Source organism: Canis lupus, chromosome 11, assembly GCF_048164855.1.
Source record: "Canis lupus baileyi chromosome 11, mCanLup2.hap1, whole genome shotgun sequence".
In the NCBI taxonomy this organism is placed as follows: Eukaryota; Metazoa; Chordata; class Mammalia; order Carnivora; family Canidae; genus Canis; species Canis lupus.
Window position 1 is genome coordinate 70,292,027 of NC_132848.1, and position 26,590 is coordinate 70,318,616.

The 26,590-nt window shown below is 48.0% G+C and overlaps 2 protein-coding genes across 4 annotated transcripts in view; one reads left to right on the forward strand and one right to left on the reverse strand.

Moving 5' to 3' along the window:
- Nucleotides 1-13,633: 13,633 nt before the first annotated feature.
- FBXO48 (F-box protein 48) lies at nt 13,634-17,063 on the reverse strand. The gene is made up of 4 exons (XM_072768653.1): nt 16,959-17,063; nt 15,952-16,063; nt 14,382-14,718; nt 13,634-13,927 (listed from the first exon to the last, which is right to left on the reverse strand). The coding sequence occupies exons 3-4, from the start codon at nt 14,685-14,687 to the stop codon at nt 13,766-13,768; spliced, it is 468 nt and encodes a 155-aa protein (XP_072624754.1). The 5' UTR covers nt 14,688-14,718; nt 15,952-16,063; nt 16,959-17,063; the 3' UTR covers nt 13,634-13,765.
- A 305-nt stretch (nt 17,064-17,368) lies between these two features.
- The window catches only part of APLF (aprataxin and PNKP like factor), a 70,915-nt gene continuing 61,693 nt past the window's right edge, over nt 17,369-26,590 (forward strand). Inside the window, exon 1 of one of the 3 annotated variants that reach the window (XM_072768651.1) lies at nt 17,369-17,524. In XM_072768651.1, coding sequence (XP_072624752.1) covers nt 17,429-17,524 — 96 coding nt within the window. In that variant the 5' untranslated portion in view covers nt 17,369-17,428. The remainder of the gene's footprint in view (nt 17,525-26,590) is intronic. The other 2 variants (XM_072768650.1, XM_072768652.1) reach the window with 2 other exon arrangements.

A 26,590-nucleotide genomic window follows, 5' to 3' on the forward strand; every position in this document is an offset into this window, starting at 1 on the left:
AGATGCTCTCTCTCCTTCTACCCCTCCCCCTGCTTGCTTTCTCTCTAAAAAAAGAAAAAGAAAAAAAGAAACTAAAAGAGATATAACTAAAAAATTAAAGAAACAAGGATTAAGGATAACTATTAGAGCTAAATAAAAAAAAAAGATATAAGGATAAAATATACACCGTCAAGTCAAGAATAGATAGTGTGAAAAGTAAAAACAAAGCTAAAATAAGCTGAATGATAAATACAGAGAATAAAAATAGAGAGGTGACAAAAGACTTAAGGGGGAAGTGCATAAAATCAAAATGTTAAACCTTACTAAATTTAACTCCAAATCCCCAAGTATTTGTGGAATGAAGGTCAAGAAAAATAAGCTCCCATTACTTAAAAAGAAACAAAGCTGACAAGTCACAGGAGTTACTCAGAGTGACCTCTGGGCTTAAGTAACTCCCAGGGGTTGGGGTCTCCAGCAGACGTTCCTGAGGGCAGAGATGGCCTCAACTGCCAGGACCCGCAGTCTGTCAAGGGCCTCTGTCATGCCAACGGCAGGCCTGTTTGTCTACAGAAGGAATCAGCCTGGAGTATTGCTGCTAACTAGTGTTAATAATTCTATTACCTTATTTGCATCCTATTTGCTACTTCACAAAAGCATGTAATATGGAAAATACCAGAAGGATCCTATATCTTGAATGTTAATGTATTATTAAATGCCTTTTTGCCACTCTAGCTATGAAAGAGATATACTCCATGCTGAGATTACAGAAAACAGTCCAATCACTCAGAAGTCTTTTTTTTTTTTCCACCTGAGACCGTTTTCTCTCTTCTTACAGAAAACTCCCCCAGGTAAGGTAAGGTTGAAAAACTATACTTCTGAGACTCAGCATAGTCAAAAACAATCTTAAAAAGGAACAAAGTGGGATCCCTGGGTGGCTCAGCGGTTTGGCGCCTGGCTTCGGCCCGGGGCATGATCCTGGGGTCCCGGGATCGAGTCCCACGTCAGGCTCCCTGCATGGAGCCTGCTTCTCCCTCTGCCTGTGTCTCTGCCTCTTTCTCTTTCTGTCTCTCATGAATGAATAAATAAAATCTTTAAAAAAAAAGGAACAAAGTTAGATGACTTACACTTTTTGATAGCGCTTAATGCAAAGCTATAGTGATCAAGAAAGACAAAGGGGTATTTGAGTGAGAATAGAGAGCTCAATGGAACAGAATTGAGATTCCAGAATGGACCCATGTATCTATGGTCAAGTGATTTTCAACAAAGGTGCCAGGGATGCCTGGGTGGCTCAGCGGTTGAGCTTTGGCTTTGGCTCAAGGCCTGACTCCAGGTTCCCGGTATCAAGTCCCGCATCGGGCTCCTTCCAGGGAGCCTGCTTCTCCTCCCTCTGCCTGTGTCTCTGCCTCTCTTTCTGAGTCTCTCATGGATAAATAAATAAAATATTTAAAAAACAACAACAACAAAGGTGCCAAAATAATTCAATGAGGAAAGAATAGTTATTTATTTTATTTTTTAAGAACAGTTTTTCAACAAATAGTGTTAGGACAAGTAGAGAGCTGCATGCAAAAGAATGAAGCCCTACCTCACACCACTTATAAAATTCCACTCAAGTGAAAAGAATAGGCAAATCTATGGAAACAGAATATAGCTAAGTAGTAGCTGGGGGATATGGGGAGATGGGACGTGACTGCTGATTTTCATAATCGTTCCAGGAGATGAATCCTTTTGTCATCATATTATAGATGAAAATCTAAGGCATAGATGACTTGTGCACACAGTTAATAAGTGGAAGAGGCAGGAATGGACTATCTCCAGTGGTTATTGGGAAGATATCTTATCCATGGTGAGCACTCCCCTTAGGATACCAATTATTATCTACAGGCATTAATTTCGAGTGGTGGCTTTTATTTCACACACATACTGTACTTTAGGCAGGGTCATTAAAATAGAAGAAAAAAAGAAGTGATATGAGATAAAACTATATGTCACACTTGAGCACAGTTTACTTTCCCTTTTGAGATGGGGAGATTATATACATAATAAAATGTGCAATCCAAGAAACGGATTTCAAGATTTACAAGTGACAGGTTTATTTGTAAATGAAATGGAATCTTGCACATGTAGTTTGATTACCTTGCTCAACTACATAAGGCCCCTGGCTCACTCTTTCTGCCCAAATGAATTTCGAAGGGAAACTAAAAACCTGATTCCAGAAGAGTCTTCACCTCTGGATGAACTTCTTTTATAGTGTGTTCATTAAGAGAGTAGAACTGATCGACAATGTTGGCAAAAGGGTGAGAAATTTCTTGACACTTAAAGACTGTCAAACCATAAATGCCTAAGTCTTTGATGCAGCAACCTCAGAGCTCACATGTTATTTTAGTAGAATATACTCACACTAACCGTCCGACCACAGAACTGCAGTATCCAAAGACAGTGGGCTGAAAATTTGGAGAACAAACCTATGAAAAATGAAAAAAATACCCCTATGTAAAAACTTCTGCACTGGGGATCCCTGGGTGGCTCAGTGGTTTAGTGCCTGCCTTCGGCCCAGGGCGTGATCCTGGAGTCCCGGGATCGAATCCCACATCAGGCTCCCTGCATGGAGCCTGCTTCTCCCTCTGCCTATGTTTCTGCCTCCCTCCCTCCCCCCCGCCCCTCTCTCTCTGTGTATGTCTTTCATGAATAAATAAATAAAATCTTTAAAAAAAAAAAAAAAACTTCTGCACAGAATAATGACGTGGATGTAGTTCTTTGTGGAAAAAAAAAAAAAACTCTGCACAACTAAATTGACATGTTCTTTACTGTGCTTTTGGAAATCAAGATCGAAACCTATTGGGTGGTCAGGACAGGAACGAAGGGCCGAGTGGCACGAGAACGCTTTTCGTTGGAGTGCTCTCTTCCCTGACATCTTCAATTTCTAGCTAGAAAAGCTGTTGGTCATTTTTTGTTGTTGCTGTTATCCCCCAATGTTCTCTTCTGGGAAAGGCCCAGAGGATGGGCAGGACTAGTTTCAGTTCTATCATTTGCAACAAACAGTTTTGTACAAATTCTGACTTCTGAGATTTTTCCAATCAGCTCACATGGCCTAGATGACGAACTGTGTGCCCTCTGACGCCCTGGCTCTTCTTTGTCACGGTTTCAACAGAAATATTGCTCCCTCTGCTGGCAGCCGATTAGCATTTACTGGGTCTCAAGGACGGAGTCTCAGAAACCGCTTCTGGGCCAGTCCTGGGGTCAGGGTCCTTTGCTCCAGGGACAAGCTGCTTGACCTTACTCAAGTTACTTTGCTTCCATGAAGGTCAAGGTTTGCACCTTTATTTATTTATTTTTAAAATATTTTATTTATTTATTCACAAGAGACACACACAGAGAGGCAGAGACACAGGCAGAGGGAGAAGCAGGTTCCCTGCGGGGAGCACGATGCGGGACTTGATCCCAGGACCCCGGACCGAAAGCAGACACTCAACCACTGAGCCATCCAGGCGTCCCCTGGAAAATTGATTCTCACGTTCAAATGGCAAAACAAAAACAAAAACACCCCCGAACATACATGCATATATACAGGAAAACCTGGGGGCGAGGGGAGTAGGATCAATGATGGAGAAGTAATTCTAATAAATAAAATACACTATAAATTCTCCATGATTAAAACAGCACGGCATGAATAAATGGACAGGCCTGGAACATAACTGAAAATTCAGAAATAGAACCAAGTCACAGGAAAGTTTATGATATGAATAAAATGGCATCTCAAATCCCTGGGGAAAAGACCAACTCATTAATGAATGGTGTTGGGACAAGTAGACACCCATGTGAAAAAAATAATTTTGGATCCGTAACACATATTCTACTTCTGGAAAAACTCCAAATGGGAAAAATAAGCCATACAAGTACGAGAAGAAAACCTTAGTTTATTTAATTATTTTTATTATTTATTAAAAGCCAAAATTTATTTATCATTTTGCTGTCAGAAAACCTTTTAAAATATGCTTTTCATCCAGAAGCAATAGCAGAAAAGATCGAGACATTTTACTACATTGATAAGAATAAGGTTTGAGGAAAAAAAAAAAACTCTACAAGCAAAAACCAAAAGACAAATGATGAGCTGGGAAAAATATAATTGCAACATATAGCTAAAGCTCCAGCTTTCTCTATTTATAAAGCCTTCAAAAATTCAGAAAAGCAAAAATTCACACATATAAAAGATATAAGTGCCTTTAAACTTATGAACTTCATTTATGACCAGAGAGAAGCAAATTAAATCTATAGGAGGGGGCAGCCCGGGTGGCCCAGTGGTTTAGCGCTGCCTTCGGCCCAGGGTGTGATCCTGGAGACCTGGGATCGAGTCCTGTGTCGGGCTCCCTGCATGGAGCCTGCTTCTCCCTCTGCTGTGTCTCTGCCTCTCTCTCTCAGTCTGTGTCTCTCATGAATAAATAAATAAATAAGATCTTAAAAAAAATCTATAGAAGAAAAAGTTCTTCCAGCTTTTTGTGTGAAAAAGGTCATAATAAAGGAGTAGAAAATGATACCCTGGGGTATCATTTCTCACTGCTGGATTGGCAGGTGTTCACAGGCTTGAAAACACACTTTTCTGCAATCCACTGAGTGAAATTTGGGCCTGAGCCGAGGATTAGATGCTATTGCATGAAGGTTGTATTTCCTGGGTGTGATCATCGTGTTGTGGTTACGGAGGGGTGCGTGCTTGTGCTCGGGAAATCCGTGCTACCGTGTTTATGGATAAAATCCCCGGAGACCTCGGAGCCTACCGTCAAATACATCAGCTCAACAAAAGTGGTTGTGCTTTTATTACCAACCAGTCCTTTTAATTGGGGACATTTGACAATGTTGGAGACCTTTTTGGTTGTGACGTCTTGGGAAGGAGGCTATTGGCACCTCCATGAGTGGAGGCCAGGGATACTGCGAAACCTCCAGCAAAGCGCAGCACGGCCCTCTCGCCAAACATCAAGAGTGCCAAGGTTTAGGAACCTGGGGTAGACAACGATGAAGCAAATGCGGCTCTGGTTGGGTTAATCTGGGTGATGGTACCGTTGAGCTGCTCCTTCAACTTCTCTGGAAGCGTGAAATTTTTCAAGACAAAGCGTTTAGAGAAAAAGTAAATTTTATTTTATTTATTTTTAAAGGTTTTATTTATTTGTTCATGAGAGATGCAGAGAGAGAGGCAGAGACCCAGGCAGAGGGAGAAGCAGGCTCCATGCAGGGAGCCCGATGCGGGACTCGATCTCAGGACCCCGGGTCATGCCCTGAGCCACCCAGGCGTCCGAAAACGTAAATTATAAAAATATATCATCAAAAGAGTCTAGGAAAGGAAAAGAAAGCCACACTGATAAAACAATAAGCCGCACATATTTTTTAAAGCAGCCTCCCCACCCGACGTGGGGCTCAAAGGCATGACCTCCAGATCGAGACGCGTGCTCTCTGAGCCAGACAGGTAGGTGCCCTTGTATTTTGGTTTTGTTTCGTTTATTGGGCTCTCACTACGGGATGATCAGAGACATAACCTTGTCATATTAAAACTAGTTGGAAACGAGCAACCTGTGTGTTCCCCTCAGGGCTCGGGAGACCCGCAGCTGAAAAACAGGCCTCAGAAGATAATTACTAAAAAATAAAAAGTCTCCCCGATGACGTAATGCTTATGGCAACACAGTATAATCGGCGTGGTGGGCGAAGCTCCCGTTTCATCCGACTTGATGGCCCATCCTGCCCTCCCTGGGCAGGGGCTGGGAGGTGTTGACAAATGCAAAACGGATTTACTGAAAAAGTGGGTTTCCTATATGTCAGGGCTAAATATAAGGCTTTTCTGAGGCCCGACTTGCGCCCCTCGCTTGGCACTGGTGTCCTCCTCCGCTCTCTGCCCCCCTCACAGGCCTTCGTCTCCCTCCTTGTCCCGTTGTGCAGACACGTCGAATGGCTTGGTATTTTTGTGACATTTCCTAATTTCCTACTGGACGTTCCAGCCCCAGGAATTCTTGTTTTTCTACAGCCTCGCTGCCCCCCAGGTGAAGCCTTTTTGGGGATGATGCACCTGCTAAGAATAAAGGAGTCAAGGCCCAGCTTTGAATTTTAAAAGACTTAAAAAAAAAAAAAAAAAAGGCCTAGAAGAAACAAACGTTTTCAGAGTCTGACGTTGAGGAATGCCAAGATCCAGGCACTTGAGGAAGGAAGGGTCTTCTGGGTTTCAAAGGACTCACTTTAAATACTGTAGAACAGTGTTGGTCACCTGGATGACCGGAAAATAGAAAAGGTGCAAAGCAAGGAAGGGTGGAAGTAGAGCGTTGGCTCCCAGAGGAGCTGGGGACGCCTGCCAGGACGTGGAGAAGACCGGAGCGTGTGGCCCAGGGCTCCGGGCCTCCCCTCCTCCGCGTGGAACCGCACCCCTCCTCGGCCCCCCTCACCCCCTCCCCAGCCGAGGATGTCGGAGCAGAATGTCCCAGTGTCCCCATGAGCAGGGGCAGGGGAGCACAAGGGCGAGCTGTGGGGCATCTGGGCACAATGGGCCCAGGGGAGGTGAGTCGCCTCACGGTCCCCGCTGAGAAAGCATTTGGTGTTCGTTGTGCAGCGCGGGGTCGGGAGGGCGGCCGGGACACCCGGTGGTAGGCCTTCGTCTTGTCTGTGAAGTGTCCTTCGGTCACATCCACGTTCACTCAGTCCCAACACGTTCGTCGGTCTCGTGGGGTCAGGGCTGCCAGGGAAAATACAGACGCCCGGCTACATTTGAATTTCAGCTTTTCAAAATGATTAAAAAAAAAAAAATTAGTATAAGTATGTCCCATGCAATATGTGGGGTATACTTATACTAAAACTGATCCGTTGTTTATCTGCACTTGAAATCTAGCGGAGCGTCGTGCGTTTTTATTTGCTACTTCGGGCCACTCTGTTTGCAGCTCCTCTCCCTCCGCTGCTGGCATCAGGAGGAGCGGGAAGCTGGAGTAACGGCGTCGGGGCAGAGGCTGCGGCCTGCACCCTGCCTCCCACTCCCACCGGCATCCCACGGCCTCTCCCCCGGCATCCCTCGTCCCTGTGGTCCCTGTGGTCACCCCAGTCTGGACTTCTGGAACGATCAGGGCTCGGGGATGGGGGCCCTGGGCCACTGCAGACCTCACCGCGCTGGACAAAGGGCCGTGGCCATGGGGACCCCGCGACTCAGTTTGCTCCTGGTGTCGCCGTCTGTCCCGCGGGGTCTTGGGGGTCCCCTCGCCTCATCCCCATCTCGGGGAGTGACAACGTCTTCAGACCTCTCCGGGGCCCGCCGAGCTGAAGGGACCTGAGGGCTCCCCCTTGGCCCCCACCCCTTGGGGATCCCCCCTTGCGATCCCAGTAAACCTCTGTGTTCCGACCCAGAGTCGCTAACTCCTTCTTTCCTTTTACACCTTTTCTCTCCCTGCGCTTTAGCTCACACGTTTGTCTACTGCTGCGTTCCCTGGTTCGCAAGCCATGCGGCGCTCCCGGCTGAAATTACGCCCATGTGCTGCGTTTCCACTTCTGCTATTGAATGTTTCGGTTCTAGATTCTCCATTTAGTCTTTTTCTTTTTTTAAATTGTCTCATTTTCTGGTAAAACTCCCCAGTGGTACCTATTTGCGTCCTCGGCCTGCATCTGTGGGGCCACATCAGCCGGGCTGCTGGGCGGTCCTGACCTCACGCTCCAGCCCCTGGGGTCTTACTCCAACGTTGTCGCTTAGCCCCGTCGTTCAGGATCCTGCCAACCCCCCTTTGCTGCAGGCAGACGATGCAGGCCTGGCCCCGGCGGGGTGGCCGCTGTGCGCGGGAGGCCGCCTGGGCCGTGGCGGGATTGAGGCCTGGGCCCTTAGTCCGCGACCTCCGGCCTGCAGGTTGAGCACCTGGCCTGCTCCCCTGGGCCGCTGCCTCAGGGGGTCCTCAGCTCGGGCCACTGTCCCCTCACAGAGCGAGCCTGGGGAAAGTGCCCTGGGCCCCCCCGAGCTCTCTCTGCCGCGGTCAGCAGAGCCTCAGACCCGGGCAGGGGTGGGAGGAGGGCGGCCGGGGCAGACGGCGAGCTCCCGGCCCTCGGGGAGCCTCACGCCTCGCTTTGTGTCTCTAGTGCGCCCGGGCCCCGAGCCCCCCGGGGGTTCCCTGCTCCCCCTCCAAGGCTCGGTCTTGCCAAAGCCCATATGTTCAGGTTTATTTATTTATTTTTTGTGCATCACGTCTGAAATGGCCCAGGGCTTCCATGGGAAAGAACACTGCGGAGTATCAGCTTCGCTTACAGGTCCCTCCTGCCCCCTGACCTTGGTCCCTGGCCCGGCCACCGAGGCCACTCTCCAATGCTTTTAAGGAGATGTTTTGTGTTTTATTACAGTTTTTCTACTTATTTGAGGCAGTAGCGTTGCTCTTGCATATCCTTACTTTTTTTGTTTTTTTTTCTATCAGTCGCTGATAGAGTGTGATAAAATCTCCCACTATAATTATGGATTCTCCGACTTCTTCTTATATATATATTTTTTTAAAGATTATTTACTTATTTATTTATTTTTTTTATTTATTTATGATAGGCACACAGTGAGAGAGAGAGAGAGGCAGAGACACAGGCAGAGGGAGAAGCAGGCTCCATGCACCGGGAGCCCGATGTGGGATTCGATCCCGGGTCTCCAGGATCGCGCCCTGGGCCAAAGGCAGGCGCCAAACCGCTGCGCCACCCAGGGATCCCTTACTTATTTATTTGACAGAGAGACAATGAGCACAAGCAGGGATGAGGGGCGGAGGCAGAGGGAGAAGCAGTTTCCCCACCCAGTGGGAGGCCTGACGTGGGGCTCGATCTCAGGACCCCAGGACCATGACCTGAGCCGAAGGCCGACACTTAACCTATGGAGCCCCCCCGGGCGCCCTTTCTTCTTGTAGTTAAATCAATTTTTATTCCCACATATTTATTCTGTATTATTAAATTCATCATCAGAATCACGCAGGTACCCCTGTGTTATTAAATTCAAATGATTAGAAAAAAATTAATCTTCATGACAAATTATTTTTTATCCTCGTGTAGTTTTGTAAAAAATCTCCAGTAATGCATTTTCCCTTGAAGTTTAATTTGTCTGGTATTGGGTGTACCAATTTTCCTCTTGTTGCTGTTAACACAGTATATGATTTTCCATCGTTTTACTTTAAATTTTTATGTATCCTTATGTTTTGATGTCTCTCTTGTAAAATGTGTATAGTTTTTTTTTTTTTTTAAATGCAATCTGGCCTCTTTATCTTTTCATTAGAGCATTTAGTGTACTTACTTATATTAACTATAATTAAAGATATATTTGGGGTGAAATTTCCCATCTTACTATTTACTTTTTGTTTATTCTTGTCATGTTACTGTCTTTTCTTGTGTTCATTGATTTAAAAAAAAAAAACTATTCCATTTTACCTTGGTAGCTACCTATTAGCTAAGTTTCAGAGACTGAGATGTTTTGAAAGCACATGATTTTCTTGTGAGGATTGATTGATTGATTGATTGATTGATTCATGAGAAACACAGAGAGAGGCAGAGACACAGGCAGAGGGAGAAGCAGGCTCCATGCAGGGAGCCCGACGCGGGACTCGATCCCAGGACCCCAGGGTCATGCCCTGGGTCGAAGGCAGAGGCTCAACCACTGAGCCACCCAGGCGCCCCGATGTGAGGATTTGATGTACTTCCAGGTCAGTGCCATTCCTAGGGTGCAGTCCTTCTGGGTCCTGAACTACAAAAGGGGAATTACTAAGGAGAGGGTTTCCTCATTCCCCTTCTCTTAGTGAGTCCGAAATTCCATCTATATACCTAATACTGATTTCCTCTGATTTTCTAAATATCTGTATGGGAGGTGTTCCTTAGTCCTTTATGTTGCTTCAATGTAAGGTCTAAATGTCAAAATTCTAAAAGGCGTTATACTCCTGTCATTAAAATCTTGGTCTCTAACGTCAAGGAGATTTGGGTTTAAATAGTGGCTTTACATCTTGATATTCAGATTACCTGGAAAATAACTTGATTTCCTGTGTTCTTTGAAAGTCTAATTACTAAGATGAAACAAGAAAATGCTATAAAGCATTTAGCATAGGGTTAGTCAAAGGGGAATACTCTAGAAACAGTTTCTTGAAAAAAAGAAATTGTGACTCTATGGGAAAATATCCTTAGAATGGAGAGATTTGATGATTACCACCTCAATCAAAAAATCGGACTAACCCTGTCACACAGTAGAACAACCAGACATTATGTACCTTTTAATGTTAGCACTAACCTCATATGAAGAAGCATATTATACTACCTATGTAGTCTAATTGCTAAATATTTTTAACTGAATCAAATCATGAAGAGATGATGAGACATTCTATGTCATTTATAGACATTCTCTGGGAAAACCATCCTGAATCCTTTAAAAAACCCAACAAGCCAATATTCTGAAAAACAAAACCAAAGGCGGAGGAATGCTTCTGGCTAAAAGAGATTAAGAGGTCATAAAAAATGACATGCACTTGTAAACTTGTTTGGATCCTGAATTGGAAAAAAAAATCTATATATTTTTGAGGCCATTAAAAAAATTTAAACAGGGATTGTTAATATTATTTAACCAAATAAAAATTTTAGATGTGATGATATTGCATATAGGATAACGGACTTATTCTTAGGAGACCCATGTTGAATATTTAGGGGTAAAGCATCACCGTGGCTGCAAATTAGTTTCCAATGTTTCAGTAAAAATAAATACTAAATAAAACAAATGTGGAAATCTTAACAACTGGTGTATCTGGTGAGGATATACGTAAGAGTTTTTTGTCATATGTTTTTACTTCTCTGTGTGTTTGAATTTTTTCAAAATAAAAAGTTGGAGGAACATTGGTGGCTTTTCATTCAAGTTACTCAATCTCAGGTAAGTTTTTAATTTATTCAATAAAAAATTTATCGAGCACTTACTACGTTACGTGCTTATGGATGCTGGGGTGTGGTGATGAACCAGATAGATCATTCTTTTATTTTCCATCTCCTCATCCATAGAAAAGATGCAGAGCAATGGTATCCCTCGCATAAGCATTATGCTTGGTTCAGAGTGGGCACTCAATAAATGTTGGCTATTATAATTAATCAACTTTGTCCATTGTTTGCCTCATTTCATCTATTTGATGATTTTGATCTTTCAATTCTACTTAAAATGAAAATGTGTGTGCATCCTGTGTATTAATCTTCCCATGATGTTACTATTCATCTTATTTTTGTTAATATTATTAGGATATTTGAAGTTTTGGAGAGAAGATATTATATGAAGTCAAAGCAAAGATCCAATTACAGTGGTTAGGGGTATATTTTTCAAGTTAGGCTTTTATTTACTTGAGCATTCTAAGATCTAAAGTTTATATTCAACAGATTTTATTGATGATTATATCCTGGTCTAAGATCGGGTTATAGACTAGAGGCAACTAAAGATTTCTAGGGGCACCTGGGGGGCTCAGTGGTTGAGCGTCTGCCTTCGGCCCAGGCCGTGACCCTGGGGTCCCAGGATCGAGTCCCACTCAGGCTCCCTGCATGGAGCCTGCTTCTCCCTCTGCCTGTGTCTCTGCCTCTCTCTCTCTGTGTCTCTCATGAATAAATAAATAAAATCTTAAAACAAATAAAATAACGGCTTCTAAATTTAAAAAAATACTAGATCTTGAACTGATCAAATATCAACCCTGGGAACTCCTTCATATTCTATGCCAATAATCTTGCCTCTTTAACAAACTGTGTCTATGTAACATGTTATTTTATCTGAGTAAAAGCAGTCCTTCCCCCCCATTCTGCTCCACCCACTCATGTTCTCAGAGGCTAATGGCTTGGTCTGATAAAGGTACAGTTCCCTCTAAGCACGTACCATAAAATTTATCATTAAGTTGCCAAACTTCCCTTTCTGTGTAGACTGTGCTCAGTTTATAACTTATTATATAAAAATTATTTTAATGCTACAGTACTAAAAAAACAAACTAAAGACCATTCATATAACTGGTAAAGTAATACTTAAAATTCATTGGGGTGACCCAATAATTAAAAATAAGTGATACTTTTGGGTTATGTTTATTTGCAAGTGTTTATTCAAAAACATAAAACATTTCTATTTTCCTGTTTCTCTCTTACAGCTTTTGAGGAGACTAAAACAATTATTCACATATTTGCACTGATAGTAAGCATCCCATACATCTTTTGGGCTGTGGACAGTCAGTCTTGTTCACTAATGATACAGCAAATTATTTTTATTTTACATTCTGGGTAGGATTAAAATAAATAATATAGAAATAATTTAACAACTCTTCGTGGAATACCTACTATATTCCAGGTTTGTGGAACATAAAAAATAATAAATAAATGGTCCCTGCCTTCAAGAAGCTCACAGTCTAACGGGGGATACAGACAAATAGACAACTTAATATAGTAGACGGCTTTGGGAGTGGTATGGACGGAGGATGATGGGAACCCTAACGAGGGTCACATAATCCAGAGTGGTGCAACCTAGGGACGGGGTCTGGGTCCAGAGGATAAGTTTTACGGAAGAGTTTGCCACAACGACAATTAACAGCGGGTGCGAGGAATTCCTCCAGAAGGGACGGTCAACTAGGCCCAGAGACCTCACTGCCTGGTCTTCGAGGCCCTTTCCAGCAGATCCTCCCTGCTTGATCCAACACAGGGAATATGCAGAGGGTGACGTATCTTTCCGATACTGTGTCCATCTGCTAACTGTGGGTTTCCCAGATTCTTATTTTTTGTGCCATAGGTCACAATTTAAGAGGAAAATGTCATACTAAAATGTTTTGTGGAAACTTTTCACTATGGTACTGACCACAGATTCAGAATGAACAATCCGGTATAGTGAGTACTATACCATCTACTTTAAAAAAAAAAGAGAGAACAACAGTTAAATCGAAGGTTCCTGGAGAGCTATAAACTTAAACAAATCAGATATATAGGGTTCTCTAAAATATATATATTTTTCTTTTAAATGTGACCCGGAAGTCCTTTGCCTTGGTTATCTAGGAGTAAGACACTAGATGGTGCTATAAGGCTGTTAGAAAGAAAGCTTTAGCAAGAAAAACTGGCAGTTAGAAATATTCTGTCCCTGAGAAAAGTTCCAGGTCTGCAGGCAAGTAATGAGAATCTTAATCTCACAAGGTTTAGCCTTCTGGTCAGGTTAATTTTAAACTAAACCACAAGTATAATACTTTTTAAAATGCTTTCTTTTTAAAACACTTCTTAAGTGTTTTTAAAACACATTTTAAAAGGGCTCAGCATTTGACAATTCAATCTGATTCCACTGAAATGGACATTTTACAGTTATTGAAATATAAATGTATTATACTCTGTATATTGAAACACACTGTGAATAATTTCATTTAGGTAGTCTTCCTGGTGCTATCTATTTCTAATTCTGAGCCCGGTTACACCTACTACTGAATGAATCTCTCTAATCAGTTTCTTCAACCGGTTTCCAGAATTCCTGAATCGTGATTCAGTAGAAAATGCCCATCAAACCCTCTTGTGATTAATTACTGCAACATACTGATACAAATACATTTAAAAACACTATCGGTATGGTACTTCTTACACAACATTTCATGATCTTTCCACCTTACAATAAAACCAGAAAAATGTTTTTATGAAAGTGCAGAATAAAAACAAAGTTTGACTTTTAAAAAGTTTTCTCCTTGGTTTTCTTTTAAATGTTGAACATAAAAAAGGTAAACCAAAAAAAAAAAAAAAAAAAGAACCTAAGAGTCATTTTAATTTCAAAGTCTCAAAGTTACGAGATCTGTTTGTGATTTTCGGCTTATCGTTCCAGTTCTGCTTCTAGAATCTCCCCCCATGTATCTGCATCCATTGGGTACATGATTTTTTCTGGTAAACTAAGAGGAGAACATATGTTGCTGTATCTGCCACTTAGCCATTCGTGTTTCACTTTACTCTTCTGGTAGTTCCTCAGCAGTATTACCTGGAAGGGGTAAATCATCATCGTTAAAGGATGTAGTAGGGGGCTGGTCAGTGAGTTTGTTTAAAACGGGAGAAGCTGACTGACAGGGCTGAAAAGAGGATTAAGCATTTACACTGATAAACACAAACTAACAAATCTGTGGTGTGTGCATGTAGGTGGGTGGGTGGGTGGGTACACGTGTGCATATGCAGAGTGAGCCACCCCGTTTGCCGTGAGTTTTGGATAAGGTGGACTAAAGTAGTGAACAGAGGGATATGCCTGAGTTTAGGATGCAAAACATGTAAAAGGATGGATGGGATGGTGTGGCTTATAGGAAAAGAACAATCATTCAACGTCAACTCCAAAAGCCAACACTCTGATATGAAATCCTACCTCCTCCGTGCAGAAGGTAGAGTGGGCTCACACCTGCCACCACATTGTCAAGAACACTGCAGACTACAGAGACCACACTTACTCTCCAGGAATATCCACTTTCTACATCATTGTCTATCTCTCTTTGGCACACAGCTCTTAGAGTCAAGCAATGAGGTTTCCATAAGGAGTCACTGTCTCTTACTGTGTTATTCCAGCTCCTGCACGTTATCGAAGCCCTGCACAAACTCCGAATGTCCAGCTGACTGAAAATTTTAAAAGTAACTTCTGGAGGCAGCAGTTCAACAAAGTTATTTTGACCCTCTTTTTTTTCCTTCTCAGCATCCGCAGCATTCAATTCTAGGTCAGAAACTCTTGAATTATTGTTCCTCTTGGAGTTTTTCTGCATAATGTTTTAGCAAATTATCCTCATATGTAACCTAAAAGGCAAAGTTTAAATATGTTCAGTCTCTCTGGATCAGACTACAGAATGTACCCTGAGCCGGATACTGCCTGGGTATGATTTAAAGAACCTTAACTTTTTTTAGTTTTTCTATCTATAAAATGGGGCCAAGGATGCTCCTGTTTTGGGTGTCCTTCTAAGGATTAACAGGGATTATGTGTAAAGCATCAAGCTTCACAATCTGAATTGCACGTGGGAGGTACTCAACACTTGTTACTTCCCTTTTTCTTTTTAAACGTTTTTTAGTAAATGGGTTTGTTTCTTAACATTTGTTTTTCTGCTTCCAAAGAGCATTATCTAAAAAAAGAGAAGTGATTCTTCACAGACCAAAATTGTAGTAGTAGAAATGATTATTGCGGGAACATATTTGATTCCAAGCATTTGCTGAAAATACTTTGGAAAGCGTGTACGATTCAATGATCTTCAACTCCTAAATACTCGTCTGTGGGAACTGATGCCTTGTCATTAAGTCCTTCATTTACAGTTTGTGACTTAATCATAAACCAGGAGGACTTTTATAGTTTATACGATCATCGTTTAGCTACTTGTACCAATGGGTAGGTGTGTTCACAGCTGACACAACTACTATCTGAAATGGACTAGAGGTTGAAGTCCAGGTTATAATGACAAAGTCTCAAATGTTCAATCCAGTTATAAGATTAATGTTTCGGAAATGGCCTCTTGAAGCTATTCTACAGGCATAATTATGAATAAGAACAGTAGTTCTTGAGGCCATGAAGCAACAGTAACTAGCAACCATAAACAATGTTTATAATTCAGCTAGGTGCAGCATATAATTAAAGATGGAAAGTCCAGTTTCTGCTAATCTACCTAAGGTGCATGGTGTAGGCTTCTAAAATCAGCTGAAAGCACGGAGCTATTTTTGCCTATAAAGACAGCTCATATTACTAAAAATCAGTTTATTCCATATTGCACTTCCTTTTATGATGGGGGGGCATGTGGCAGTGCAGGAGGAGGGGTTTGTTAAATACTTTTTTTTTTTTTTTAAGATTTTATTTATTTAAGAGAGAGAGCGCACGCACAAGTAGGGGGAGTGGCAAAGGGAGGGGGAGAGTCCCCGCAGAGCACGATGAGGGGCTTGACCCCAGGATCATGACCTGGAGCCACCCAGGTGCCCCTAAATGCTTTTTTTTTTTTTTTTTTTTTAACTCAGCTAATGATAACTCCCCCTTCTAGACATGCCACTCACCTATGTTCCCGGACTTGCCAAGGCCACAGTTGCTCCCATTCATTCGGCTGTTTGTGATCCGAGTTAGCCACGGTGGTTAGAATTTTACTGTCTCTGTTCAGCAGAGGACTTCCTCTCGAAGTTTTGGGGAAGGAAAGCGACAGAAACAAATTCATGAGTCGAGAGCAAGTTTTTTGCCAGTTCACTCACCTCTCTTAACCATCAATACAAACCAAGCCAAAGTACACTTTTGGTGGAGAAATGAGAGTCTACATCTCCCCGGCCGTGCATTTAAACACCTGTCACTTCTCCCAGAATCTCAAGGGGGAGGGGGAGGGGGGGATAAAAATGCGTCCTCTCCTTACAGTTCTTCTCCAGGAGGCAAACGAATGTCTTTGGAGTTAACAGCTTGGCCGGGGTGGGGGAGGGTGGGGGGGGTGGTGGACGCCTCGGGGAGGCTCCTAAACCCCCGCTGGGCATCTCCTTCCAAGAGCAGTTTTCCTGGATGCCTGGGAACCTATCCCTCTTCCGCCCCTTCTGGTGTATGAACCACACCTTGCTGAGGTCTCTCTGCAGGTCAGGAGCTCGCCCCGCCCACCCATCGCCCCGCCCCTCAAGCCCCGCCCACCCATCGTCCCGCCCCTCAAGCCCCGCCCACCCATCGTCCCGCCCCCTCAAGCCACGCCCACCAATCGCCCCGCCCCCTCAAGCCACGCTCACCAATCGCCCCGCCCCCTCAAAGCCACGCCCACCCCTCGCCCCGCCCCCCCGGCACCTGCCAGCGGCGCAGCCCGGGGTGGGGGGGCGGGGGGTCCGCACTCCGCGCGGCCCCACCGTGCAGGTCGGAAGGAAAGACCCCGCAGCCCCAGTAGCCGCCCCCCGAGGGTCTCCGCCGTCCGCAGCTGCCCGCCTCCGACGAGCACGGGGCGACGACAGCGAGCGCCGGCACCGACTGTCCCCGCAGCTCCAGGCGGCTGAGCGGGGCGCCGCGCCACCCAGGCGTCCGCCGTAAGGGAAGACCCTCCTACCTCCAGGGCCGCCTAGGCTCCTCCGGCGAATTACAGCCTCCGGAATTCGAATCCTTCGCCATCGCCTCCCCGGCCCCGCCCCCTGCGGCCCCGCCTCGCTGCCTCGAATTCCGCGCAGGCGTAGAGAGGAGCGCGCGCCGCCTCTTGGGAGTGGTAGTTTCCTTTTTAAACCCGGGCGCCCCCGCTCCGCACCAGAGGACAGCGCGGCGGACTACAAGGCCCGGCAGCCTCCGCGGCGGGTGGGCGGGGAGAGCGCGCTGCGGGGGGCGGAGGCGTGGCCGGGGGGGGTGGTTAACCCGGGCTTTTAAAAAATAGTTTGGAGGCGGAAGTGGCGGCGGGAGGGGCGAAGCGGGGCGCGGCCGAGCGGAGCTCCCCCCCCCCCGCGTCCCGCCGAGGCCCGCGCGTGTCCATGGAAGGCGGAAACGGCGGCGGGGCGCGTGAGGTCGCGCAGGGGGGCGGTCGCCGGCGCCATGTCCGGGGGCTTCGAGCTGCGGCCGCGCGACGGCGGCCCCCGGGTGGCCCTGGCGCCCGGCGAGACGGTGATCGGCCGCGGGCCGCTGCTGCGAGTAAGTGCGGGGCCGGCCTGGCTTCCTTAGTTCTCAGTTTTTGCTTTTTTTTTTTTGCTTTTTTTTTTTTTTTTTTTTTGCACGTGTCCACGTACGAGGAGGCCTTAAAACGTGTCCAGTGCGAGGCAAGCCCGCGCCCGCCGGCCGCTGGGGGGCGCTCATGGGGCCCAGGGCTGAGCGTGTGCCCCTGTGCTCCGTGCAGCCCGACCCTGGACAGAGGTTGCTGACCCCGACCTCGACCCCCGACCCCCGACCCCGGCCTCAACCTCGACCTCGACCCCGGCCTCAACCTCGACCTCAACCCCGACCCCGACCCCGGCCTTGACCCTGACCTCGACCCCGGCCTCAACCCCGATTTTGACCCCGACCCCGACCTTGACCCTAACCTCGACCCCGACCCCGGCCTTGACCCTGACCTCGACCCCGACCCCGACCTCGACCCCGACCCCTGGCCGCACCGCGGGAGCCCTGCTCCGGGCGAGGATGGTCGTTCCCGGTAGCACCCGCAGGGGATGCCCGCGACCTGGGGCCTGGCCCGCCCGCTCCCGCGCCCAGGACCCTGTTGCTCAGGGGCTCTAAGGTCTGCAGGGTCGCGCGCGAGGTGGGCCGTGCAGCGGCCGCGTGGAGGGCCCCGGGGCTGGGCGCCAGGCGCCGCCGGGCTGTGGGTATTCCCCGCCCCCTGCATGTTTAGGGCTAGCAGACCCTCCTGTGGCGATTGGGATTTCGTAGGCCTCTACGTAAAACGTATATATCTGTTTTTATTTTATTTTGATTTTATTTTATTTTTTCTTGACATTTCAGGGTATTTTCTTTAGCGTCTATTTGGTACAGCCGATTTGCACGTGGTGGCCCAGTGGGGTCCTCAAAGAGACTGAGACGCGGGTCCCATGTGCACGTGGTGGCCCAGTGGGGTCCTCAGAGACGACTGAGACACGGGTCCCATGTGCACGTGGTGGCCCAGTGGGGTCCTCAGAGACGACTGAGACACGGGTCCCATGTGCACGTGGTGGCCCAGTGGGGTCCTCAAAGAGACTGAGACGCGGGTCCCATGTGCACGTGGTGGCCCAGTGGGGTCCTCAAAGACCACTGAGAGGGGGGTCCATGTGCACGTGGTGGCCCAGTGGGGTCCTCAAAGACCACTGAGAGGGGGGTCCCATGTTCACGTGGTGGCCCAGTGGGGTCCTCAAAGACCACTGAGAGGGGGGTCCCATGTGCACGTGGTGGCCCAGTGGGGTCCTCAAAGACCACTGAGAGGGGGGTCCCATGTGCACGTGGTGGCCCAGTGGGGTCCTCAAAGAGACTGAGACGCGGGTCCCATGTGCACGTGGTGGCCCAGTGGGGTCCTCAAAGACCACTGAGAGGGGGGTCCATGTGCACGTGGTGGCCCAGTGGGGTCCTCAGAGACGACTGAGACACGGGTCCCATGTGCACGTGGTGGCCCAGTGGGGTCCTCAGAGACGACTGAGACACGGGTCCCATGTGCACGTGGTGGCCCGTGGGGTCCTCAAAGAGACTGAGACGCGGGTCCCATGTGCACGTGGTGGCCCAGTGGGGTCCTCAAAGACCACTGAGAGGGGGGTCCATGTGCACGTGGTGGCCCAGTGGGGTCCTCAAAGACCACTGAGAGGGGGGTCCCATGTTCACGTGGTGGCCCAGTGGGGTCCTCAAAGACCACTGAGAGGGGGGTCCCATGTGCACGTGGTGGCCCAGTGGGGTCCTCAAAGACCACTGAGAGGGGGGTCCCATGTGCACGTGGTGGCCCAGTGGGGTCCTCAAAGACCACTGAGAGGGGGGTCCATGTGCACGTGGTGGCCCAGTGGGGTCCTCAGAGACGACTGAGACACGGGTCCCATGTGCACGTGGTGGCCCAGTGGGGTCCTCAGAGACGACTGAGACACGGGTCCCATGTGCACGTGGTGGCCCAGTGGGGTCCTCAAAGAGACTGAGACGCGGGTCCCATGTGCACGTGGTGGCCCAGTGGGGTCCTCAAAGACCACTGAGAGGGGGGTCCATGTGCACGTGGTGGCCCAGTGGGGTCCTCAGAGACGACTGAGACACGGGTCCCATGTGCACGTGGTGGCCCAGTGGGGTCCTCAGAGACGACTGAGACACGGGTCCCATGTGCACGTGGTGGCCCAGTGGGGTCCTCAAAGAGACTGAGACGCGGGTCCCATGTGCACGTGGTGGCCCAGTGGGGTCCTCAAAGACCACTGAGAGGGGGGTCCATGTGCACGTGGTGGCCCAGTGGGGTCCTCAAAGACCACTGAGAGGGGGGTCCCATGTTCACGTGGTGGCCCAGTGGGGTCCTCAAAGACCACTGAGAGGGGGGTCCCATGTGCACGTGGTGGCCCAGTGGGGTCCTCAAAGACCACTGAGAGGGGGGTCCCATGTGCACGTGGTGGCCCAGTGGGGTCCTCAAAGACCACTGAGAGGGGGGTCCATGTGCACGTGGTGGCCCAGTGGGGTCCTCAGAGACGACTGAGACACGGGTCCCATGTGCACGTGGTGGCCCAGTGGGGTCCTCAGAGACGACTGAGACACGGGTCCCATGTGCACGTGGTGGCCCAGTGGGGTCCTCAAAGAGACTGAGACGCGGGTCCCATGTGCACGTGGTGGCCCAGTGGGGTCCTCAAAGACCACTGAGAGGGGGGTCCATGTGCACGTGGTGGCCCAGTGGGGTCCTCAAAGACCACTGAGAGGGGGGTCCCATGTTCACGTGGTGGCCCAGTGGGGTCCTCAAAGACCACTGAGAGGGGGGTCCCATGTGCACGTGGTGGCCCAGTGGGGTCCTCAAAGAGACTGAGACGCGGGTCCCATGTGCACGTGGTGGCCCAGTGGGGTCCTCAAAGACCACTGAGAGGGGGGTCCATGTGCACGTGGTGGCCCAGTGGGGTCCTCAGAGACGACTGAGACACGGGTCCCATGTGCACGTGGTGGCCCAGTGGGGTCCTCAGAGACGACTGAGACACGGGTCCCATGTGCACGTGGTGGCCCAGTGGGGTCCTCAAAGAGACTGAGACGCGGGTCCCATGTGCACGTGGTGGCCCAGTGGGGTCCTCAAAGACCACTGAGAGGGGGGTCCATGTGCACGTGGTGGCCCAGTGGGGTCCTCAAAGACCACTGAGAGGGGGGTCCCATGTTCACGTGGTGGCCCAGTGGGGTCCTCAAAGACCACTGAGAGGGGGGTCCCATGTGCACGTGGTGGCCCAGTGGGGTCCTCAAAGAGACTGAGACGCGGGTCCCATGTGCACGTGGTGGCCCAGTGGGGTCCTCAAAGACCACTGAGAGGGGGGTCCATGTGCACGTGGTGGCCCAGTGGGGTCCTCAGAGACGACTGAGACACGGGTCCCATGTGCACGTGGTGGCCCAGTGGGGTCCTCAGAGACGACTGAGACACGGGTCCCATGTGCACGTGGTGGCCCAGTGGGGTCCTCAAAGAGACTGAGACGCGGGTCCCATGTGCACGTGGTGGCCCAGTGGGGTCCTCAAAGACCACTGAGAGGGGGGTCCATGTGCACGTGGTGGCCCAGTGGGGTCCTCAAAGACCACTGAGAGGGGGGTCCCATGTTCACGTGGTGGCCCAGTGGGGTCCTCAAAGACCACTGAGAGGGGGGTCCCATGTGCACGTGGTGGCCCAGTGGGGTCCTCAAAGAGACTGAGACGCGGGTCCCATGTGCACGTGGTGGCCCAGTGGGGTCCTCAAAGACCACTGAGAGGGGGGTCCATGTGCACGTGGTGGCCCAGTGGGGTCCTCAGAGACGACTGAGACACGGGTCCCATGTGCACGTGGTGGCCCAGTGGGGTCCTCAGAGACGACTGAGACACGGGTCCCATGTGCACGTGGTGGCCCAGTGGGGTCCTCAAAGAGACTGAGACGCGGGTCCCATGTGCACGTGGTGGCCCAGTGGGGTCCTCAAAGACCACTGAGAGGGGGGTCCATGTGCACGTGGTGGCCCAGTGGGGTCCTCAAAGACCACTGAGAGGGGGGTCCCATGTTCACGTGGTGGCCCAGTGGGGTCCTCAAAGACCACTGAGAGGGGGGTCCCATGTGCACGTGGTGGCCCAGTGGGGTCCTCAAAGACCACTGAGAGGGGGGTCCCATGTGCACGTGGTGGCCCAGTGGGGTCCTCAAAGAGACTGAGACGCGGGTCCCATGTGCACGTGGTGGCCCAGTGGGGTCCTCAAAGACCACTGAGAGGGGGGTCCATGTGCACGTGGTGGCCCAGTGGGGTCCTCAGAGACGACTGAGACACGGGTCCCATGTGCATGTGGTGGCCCAGTGGGGTCCTCAGAGACGACTGAGACACGGGTCCCATGTGCACGTGGTGGCCCAGTGGGGTCCTCAAAGAGACTGAGACGCGGGTCCCATGTGCACGTGGTGGCCCAGTGGGGTCCTCAAAGACCACTGAGAGGGGGGTCCATGTGCACGTGGTGGCCCAGTGGGGTCCTCAAAGACCACTGAGAGGGGGGTCCCATGTTCACGTGGTGGCCCAGTGGGGTCCTCAAAGACCACTGAGAGGGGGGTCCCATGTGCACGTGGTGGCCCAGTGGGGTCCTCAAAGACCACTGAGAGGGGGGTCCCATGTGCACGTGGTGGCCCAGTGGGGTCCTCAAAGACCACTGAGAGGGGGGTCCCTTGTGCACGTGGTGGCCCAGTGGGGTCCTCAAAGACAACTGAGACACGGGTCCCATGTGCACGTGGTGGCCCAGTGGGGTCCTCAAAGACCACTGAGAGGGGGGTCCCATGTGCACGTGGTGGCCCAGTGGGGTCCTCAAACATGACTGAGATGCGGGCCCCATGTGCACGTGGTGGCCCAGTGGGGTCCTCAAAGACGACTGAGACGCAGGTCCCGTTTGCACGTGGTGGCCCAGTAGGGTTCTCAAAGATGACTGAGATGTGGTCCCCGCCCTCCAGGAGTGTTCTCTTGGGCCATGGAGACATACCTGTGTCCGTGCACGCAGCCATGAGAGTGCACCATGGTCCCCCGCTAACCTTCAGTGTCTGAACCAAGACATGGGTATTGGCCTTAAGAACCTGCAGGAAAGGAGTGGTGGTTGGGGGTGGCGATGTGGAAGTGAGTCCTGAATCAGTGTGTGTGTGGGTGTGTGTATGCATGTGAGCTGAGGTCCCTGAGAAAGTTGAAGCTCACATGCTGCTTATTTATTTATTTATTTATTTATTTTACTGCACAAGCAATTACTTAAATGTTTGGATGACATTCTGTTACTTTTTTCCAGTTTGTTAACTTATGCAAACATTGGAGAGAACTGCCTGAGCGGTTCGGTTTTTTTTTTTTTCCTCCCTCCCTCCTTCTCCCTTTCTCCATGTATATATACATACACATACATATGTTTGTATATATATGAAATTTTACAGAGTCTGTGCTTCATCCAGAGAGCTTTTGTCTAGTGACAATTAAGTTTTGATTTACTTTGATTTACTTAACTAATTGTGTCACCAGGACAGGGTGCTGTGGATCTGGTTAAAAGATCCATGAATTGTAGGCCTGTGTTTTATAAACATGGCAACAGGTTGCAGATCCTTTCATGGTTTGTGGCTTGATCTCCGTGTTACAGGCTTGCTAATGTGAGATGAGCCTCCTTGGTTTCTGTCTTAAAATGGTAAGGAGTAGAAGAAAGTTAGCCTGTTGGGTCAGAATTTTGCTTCTCTTTTTCAAATAATCATTCAGTGATGAGATTTTTTTTTCTTGCCAAGTTTGGCAGATTGTAGAAGCAGGTTATGAACAGTGTCCTCAATGTGTTGAAGGAAAAATGTGAAGAACAAACAAATCAGTTTGTGGTTTTTAAGACATGTTTCTTTCTTTGCAGTGGTTAAAACCCTACATGAGGGGGTGCCCGGGTGGCTTAGTCATGATCTCAGGGTCCCGTGATCTCTGCCAGGCTCCCCGCGCAGAATCTGCTTCTCCGGCTCCCTCTCCTCCCCGCTCCTGCTCTCATCATGCACGCTTGCTCGTGCTCTTCTCTCCCTCTCTCAAATAAATAAATACAATCTTAAAAAAAGAGGGAGAGAAAACAACTCACCATGGGTGTGCAGTTTCAAATAGCAGCAATTCCAGGGAGGCTTTTTTTTTGTGGTATGAGAGAGCAAAGATTTAGTTAAGGTAGGGAAACACAGGAAGTGCATTGTAAATTATGCATGACGTGATGATTAGTTATTAATACGTGATTAGTAATGATGATTTTTGGACTCCCTTAACGAGTCATGTTTTTTTTTTTTTTTTTTGGAGACAAGCTTCACAAGCATTCATGGGCATACAAGCATAAAGGTTTATAATTCCAGTGTGTAAAATGGGCTTGGTGGTGAAACAATTTGGTAAGAATGTCTTTATGTCTTTACTGTGCCAGGAAAATACTTAGAGATAACAGAGCACAGTGAAATTTAATTTCCTTGAGCCATTTGCTTCAGTGGAAGTCATCAGTGGACCCAGGGTCTTGGTTTACTTTACTCGGTTGTAATTCTATTTTATGATCTACACTAATTAAAGGTTTTGTAGCAGAATGAATCTCTATGGAATTATCTGGGGTGCAGACAGCCAATCCCAAAGGTTACATATTGGATAAATTTATTTACATGATGTTATTGAAATGATTAAAAAAGACAAAACATGGAGAACAGATTAGTGGTTGCCAGGAGTTTAAAGACGGGAGGGAGGAAGGGAAGGGAGCAGGAGGGAATTGATATGGTTATGATACAGCAGCATGAGGGATTTTTGTGGTGATGGAAATGTTTTCTATCTTGATTGTTTCAATATCTGATTGTGATACTGTCTTCTGGTGTTGCAAGACGTTACCACCGAGGAAAACTGGGGATATGGCACAAGAGATTTTTCTGTATTGTATCTTCCAATTATATGTGAACCTACAATTATCTTAAATAAAAAATTTAATTTTAGAAAAGGTTTTTCAGTACAGCGTCTCAAGCAACAGAGTACCTTTAGGGGAAATTATTTGGTTTATGTTTTTTTTTTTTTTTTTAATTTAAGCTGATTATACTCTTTTTAAAAAGCTGCTTATACTCTTAAATGAAAACTACTGTTTTTGATTTCACATTTTCCTTTTTCTGTTTTGATAGAGATTATATGACACATTTCTTTCTTATCTTTTTCCTCCAAAGAAATAGGACAACATAGCTATCTAGTCAGTCTTCCCAACAGCAGGTGTAATGGAATTTATTTAAAAGAGAAGAGGCCCTCGGTTGTGGATGGGGATGGTCAAGGACTCTAGTACAGACTCTTTCCTGGCATCAGTTCACCCTTTGCAAGAATGCTGTTAAGTGTCCTACAAAGTCTACACAAAGTAGCCGGTAACTACTCTGGCCGGGCAGCTCTGTATGGTTTCTGCTTGTTACAGAAGCTCCCTGGCTGTTCTAGAATGCTAGTCCTACCTGCCCATTGGGATGTGCCCAGTGCCTCTAGCTACTGGGTATCCCTCCCCCCCCTTAATTACCAAGCCTAGTACAGTGCCTGACACAGGGGAGGCCCTCAAAGCACATGACCTCTTCCTTTTCCACGTCTCCGCTTTTCATTTTTCCAACTGTCAAAAACAGCCTACTTGTAACTGAGGTGTGAAAAGGATGTAGAACTTGGAAGTGAATTTAAGCATAGTAAAGAAGCAGTGCTACCAGCTGCTAAAGCTTACAGAGCAGCGTTCGTGATGGATCGTCGTTAGCATTTTTCCTCTTTTGTTGACTATTAATTGAGTAAATTCAGAAAATAATTGAATATATACCAGTCAGAATGGAGGGATGAAGAGACACAAGTCATTACTCTCAAGAAACTTGGAGTCTCCTAGGTGTGAGAGACAGAGAAACGGGAAACTAACCAGTAGTCGCCGCCTCAAATGGGGACTGGGAAGGGGTCCGTAATGCAGTGCCTACTGCTCACCCCCATGCCCACCTGGTAACAGTGTCCTGTTGTTTTCAGGAGTAGTCAGAGATCTGGATATTTATTTATTTGTTTGTTTATTTATTTATTTATTTATCCATCCATGAAAGATGCAGAGACACGGGCAGATGGAGAAGCAGGCTCCCTGCAGGGAGCCCGACATGGGACTCGATCCTGGGACTCCAGGATCACGCCCTGGGCCAAAGGCAGGCACTAAACCGCTGCGCCACCCAGGGATCCCCGAAATCTGGATTTTTAGATATAACCTCTGACTTTTGAAAGGTCACATTTAATTAAAAGTTTTGTTTTGGTACCACAAGCCACACAGAAAAGGATGTTCCATGATACAAAGAGGCATAGAAAGGAAGGAACCCATAATTAAGATAAGGTGTCAGGGAAGGTTTCATGAACTCAGCGACACTGAGCTGACTTGGAAGTGTCAGAACAGTGAGAAGTTTGGTAGGTAGGGAGTGGGTGATAGAGAGAGAAAGGCCCTTCGGCTCGGTGGGGGGATGGTACATGGTTTCCTGGCTCTGATGGGAAGCCTATGGCATTGGATGACTAGATAAGTGCTGACCGGGCTTGTGGGATCCTCACATTGCATCTCTGATCCCCTTTAACTGTTACAGACGTCGCTTTTATATGGTATGTAGCTTCCTTTTTTGAAATAGGCTTCATTTTACTGAGCAGTTGTAGGTTCTTGGCAGAATTGAGTACAAAGTACAGGGGATGCCTAGTATACCTCACCCTCCCCGTCCCCCCACCTCCCTCACTCTCAGCACCTGCACCACAGCGCTGTGTTTGATGACCCTGTATTGTCCTTATAATCCAAAGTCCATAGTTTATGGTACACTATGCACATTCTATGGGTTGTAACGAAAGTGGAATGATATGGGCGCCTGGGTGGCTCAGCGGTTGAGCATCTGCCTTCGGCTCAGGCCATGACCCCAGGGTCCTGGGATCGAGTTCCGCATTGGGCTCCCTGCAGGGAGCCTGCTTCTTTCTCCCTCTGCCTGTGTCTCGGCCTCTCTCTCTGTCTCTCATGAATAAATAAATAAAATCTTAAGAAAAAAATGTTGATGTGCGTAATGACACACATCAGCTATTGTAGTACCGCGCAGAATAGTTTTTCACTGCCCTAAAGATCCTCGATGTTCTGTTT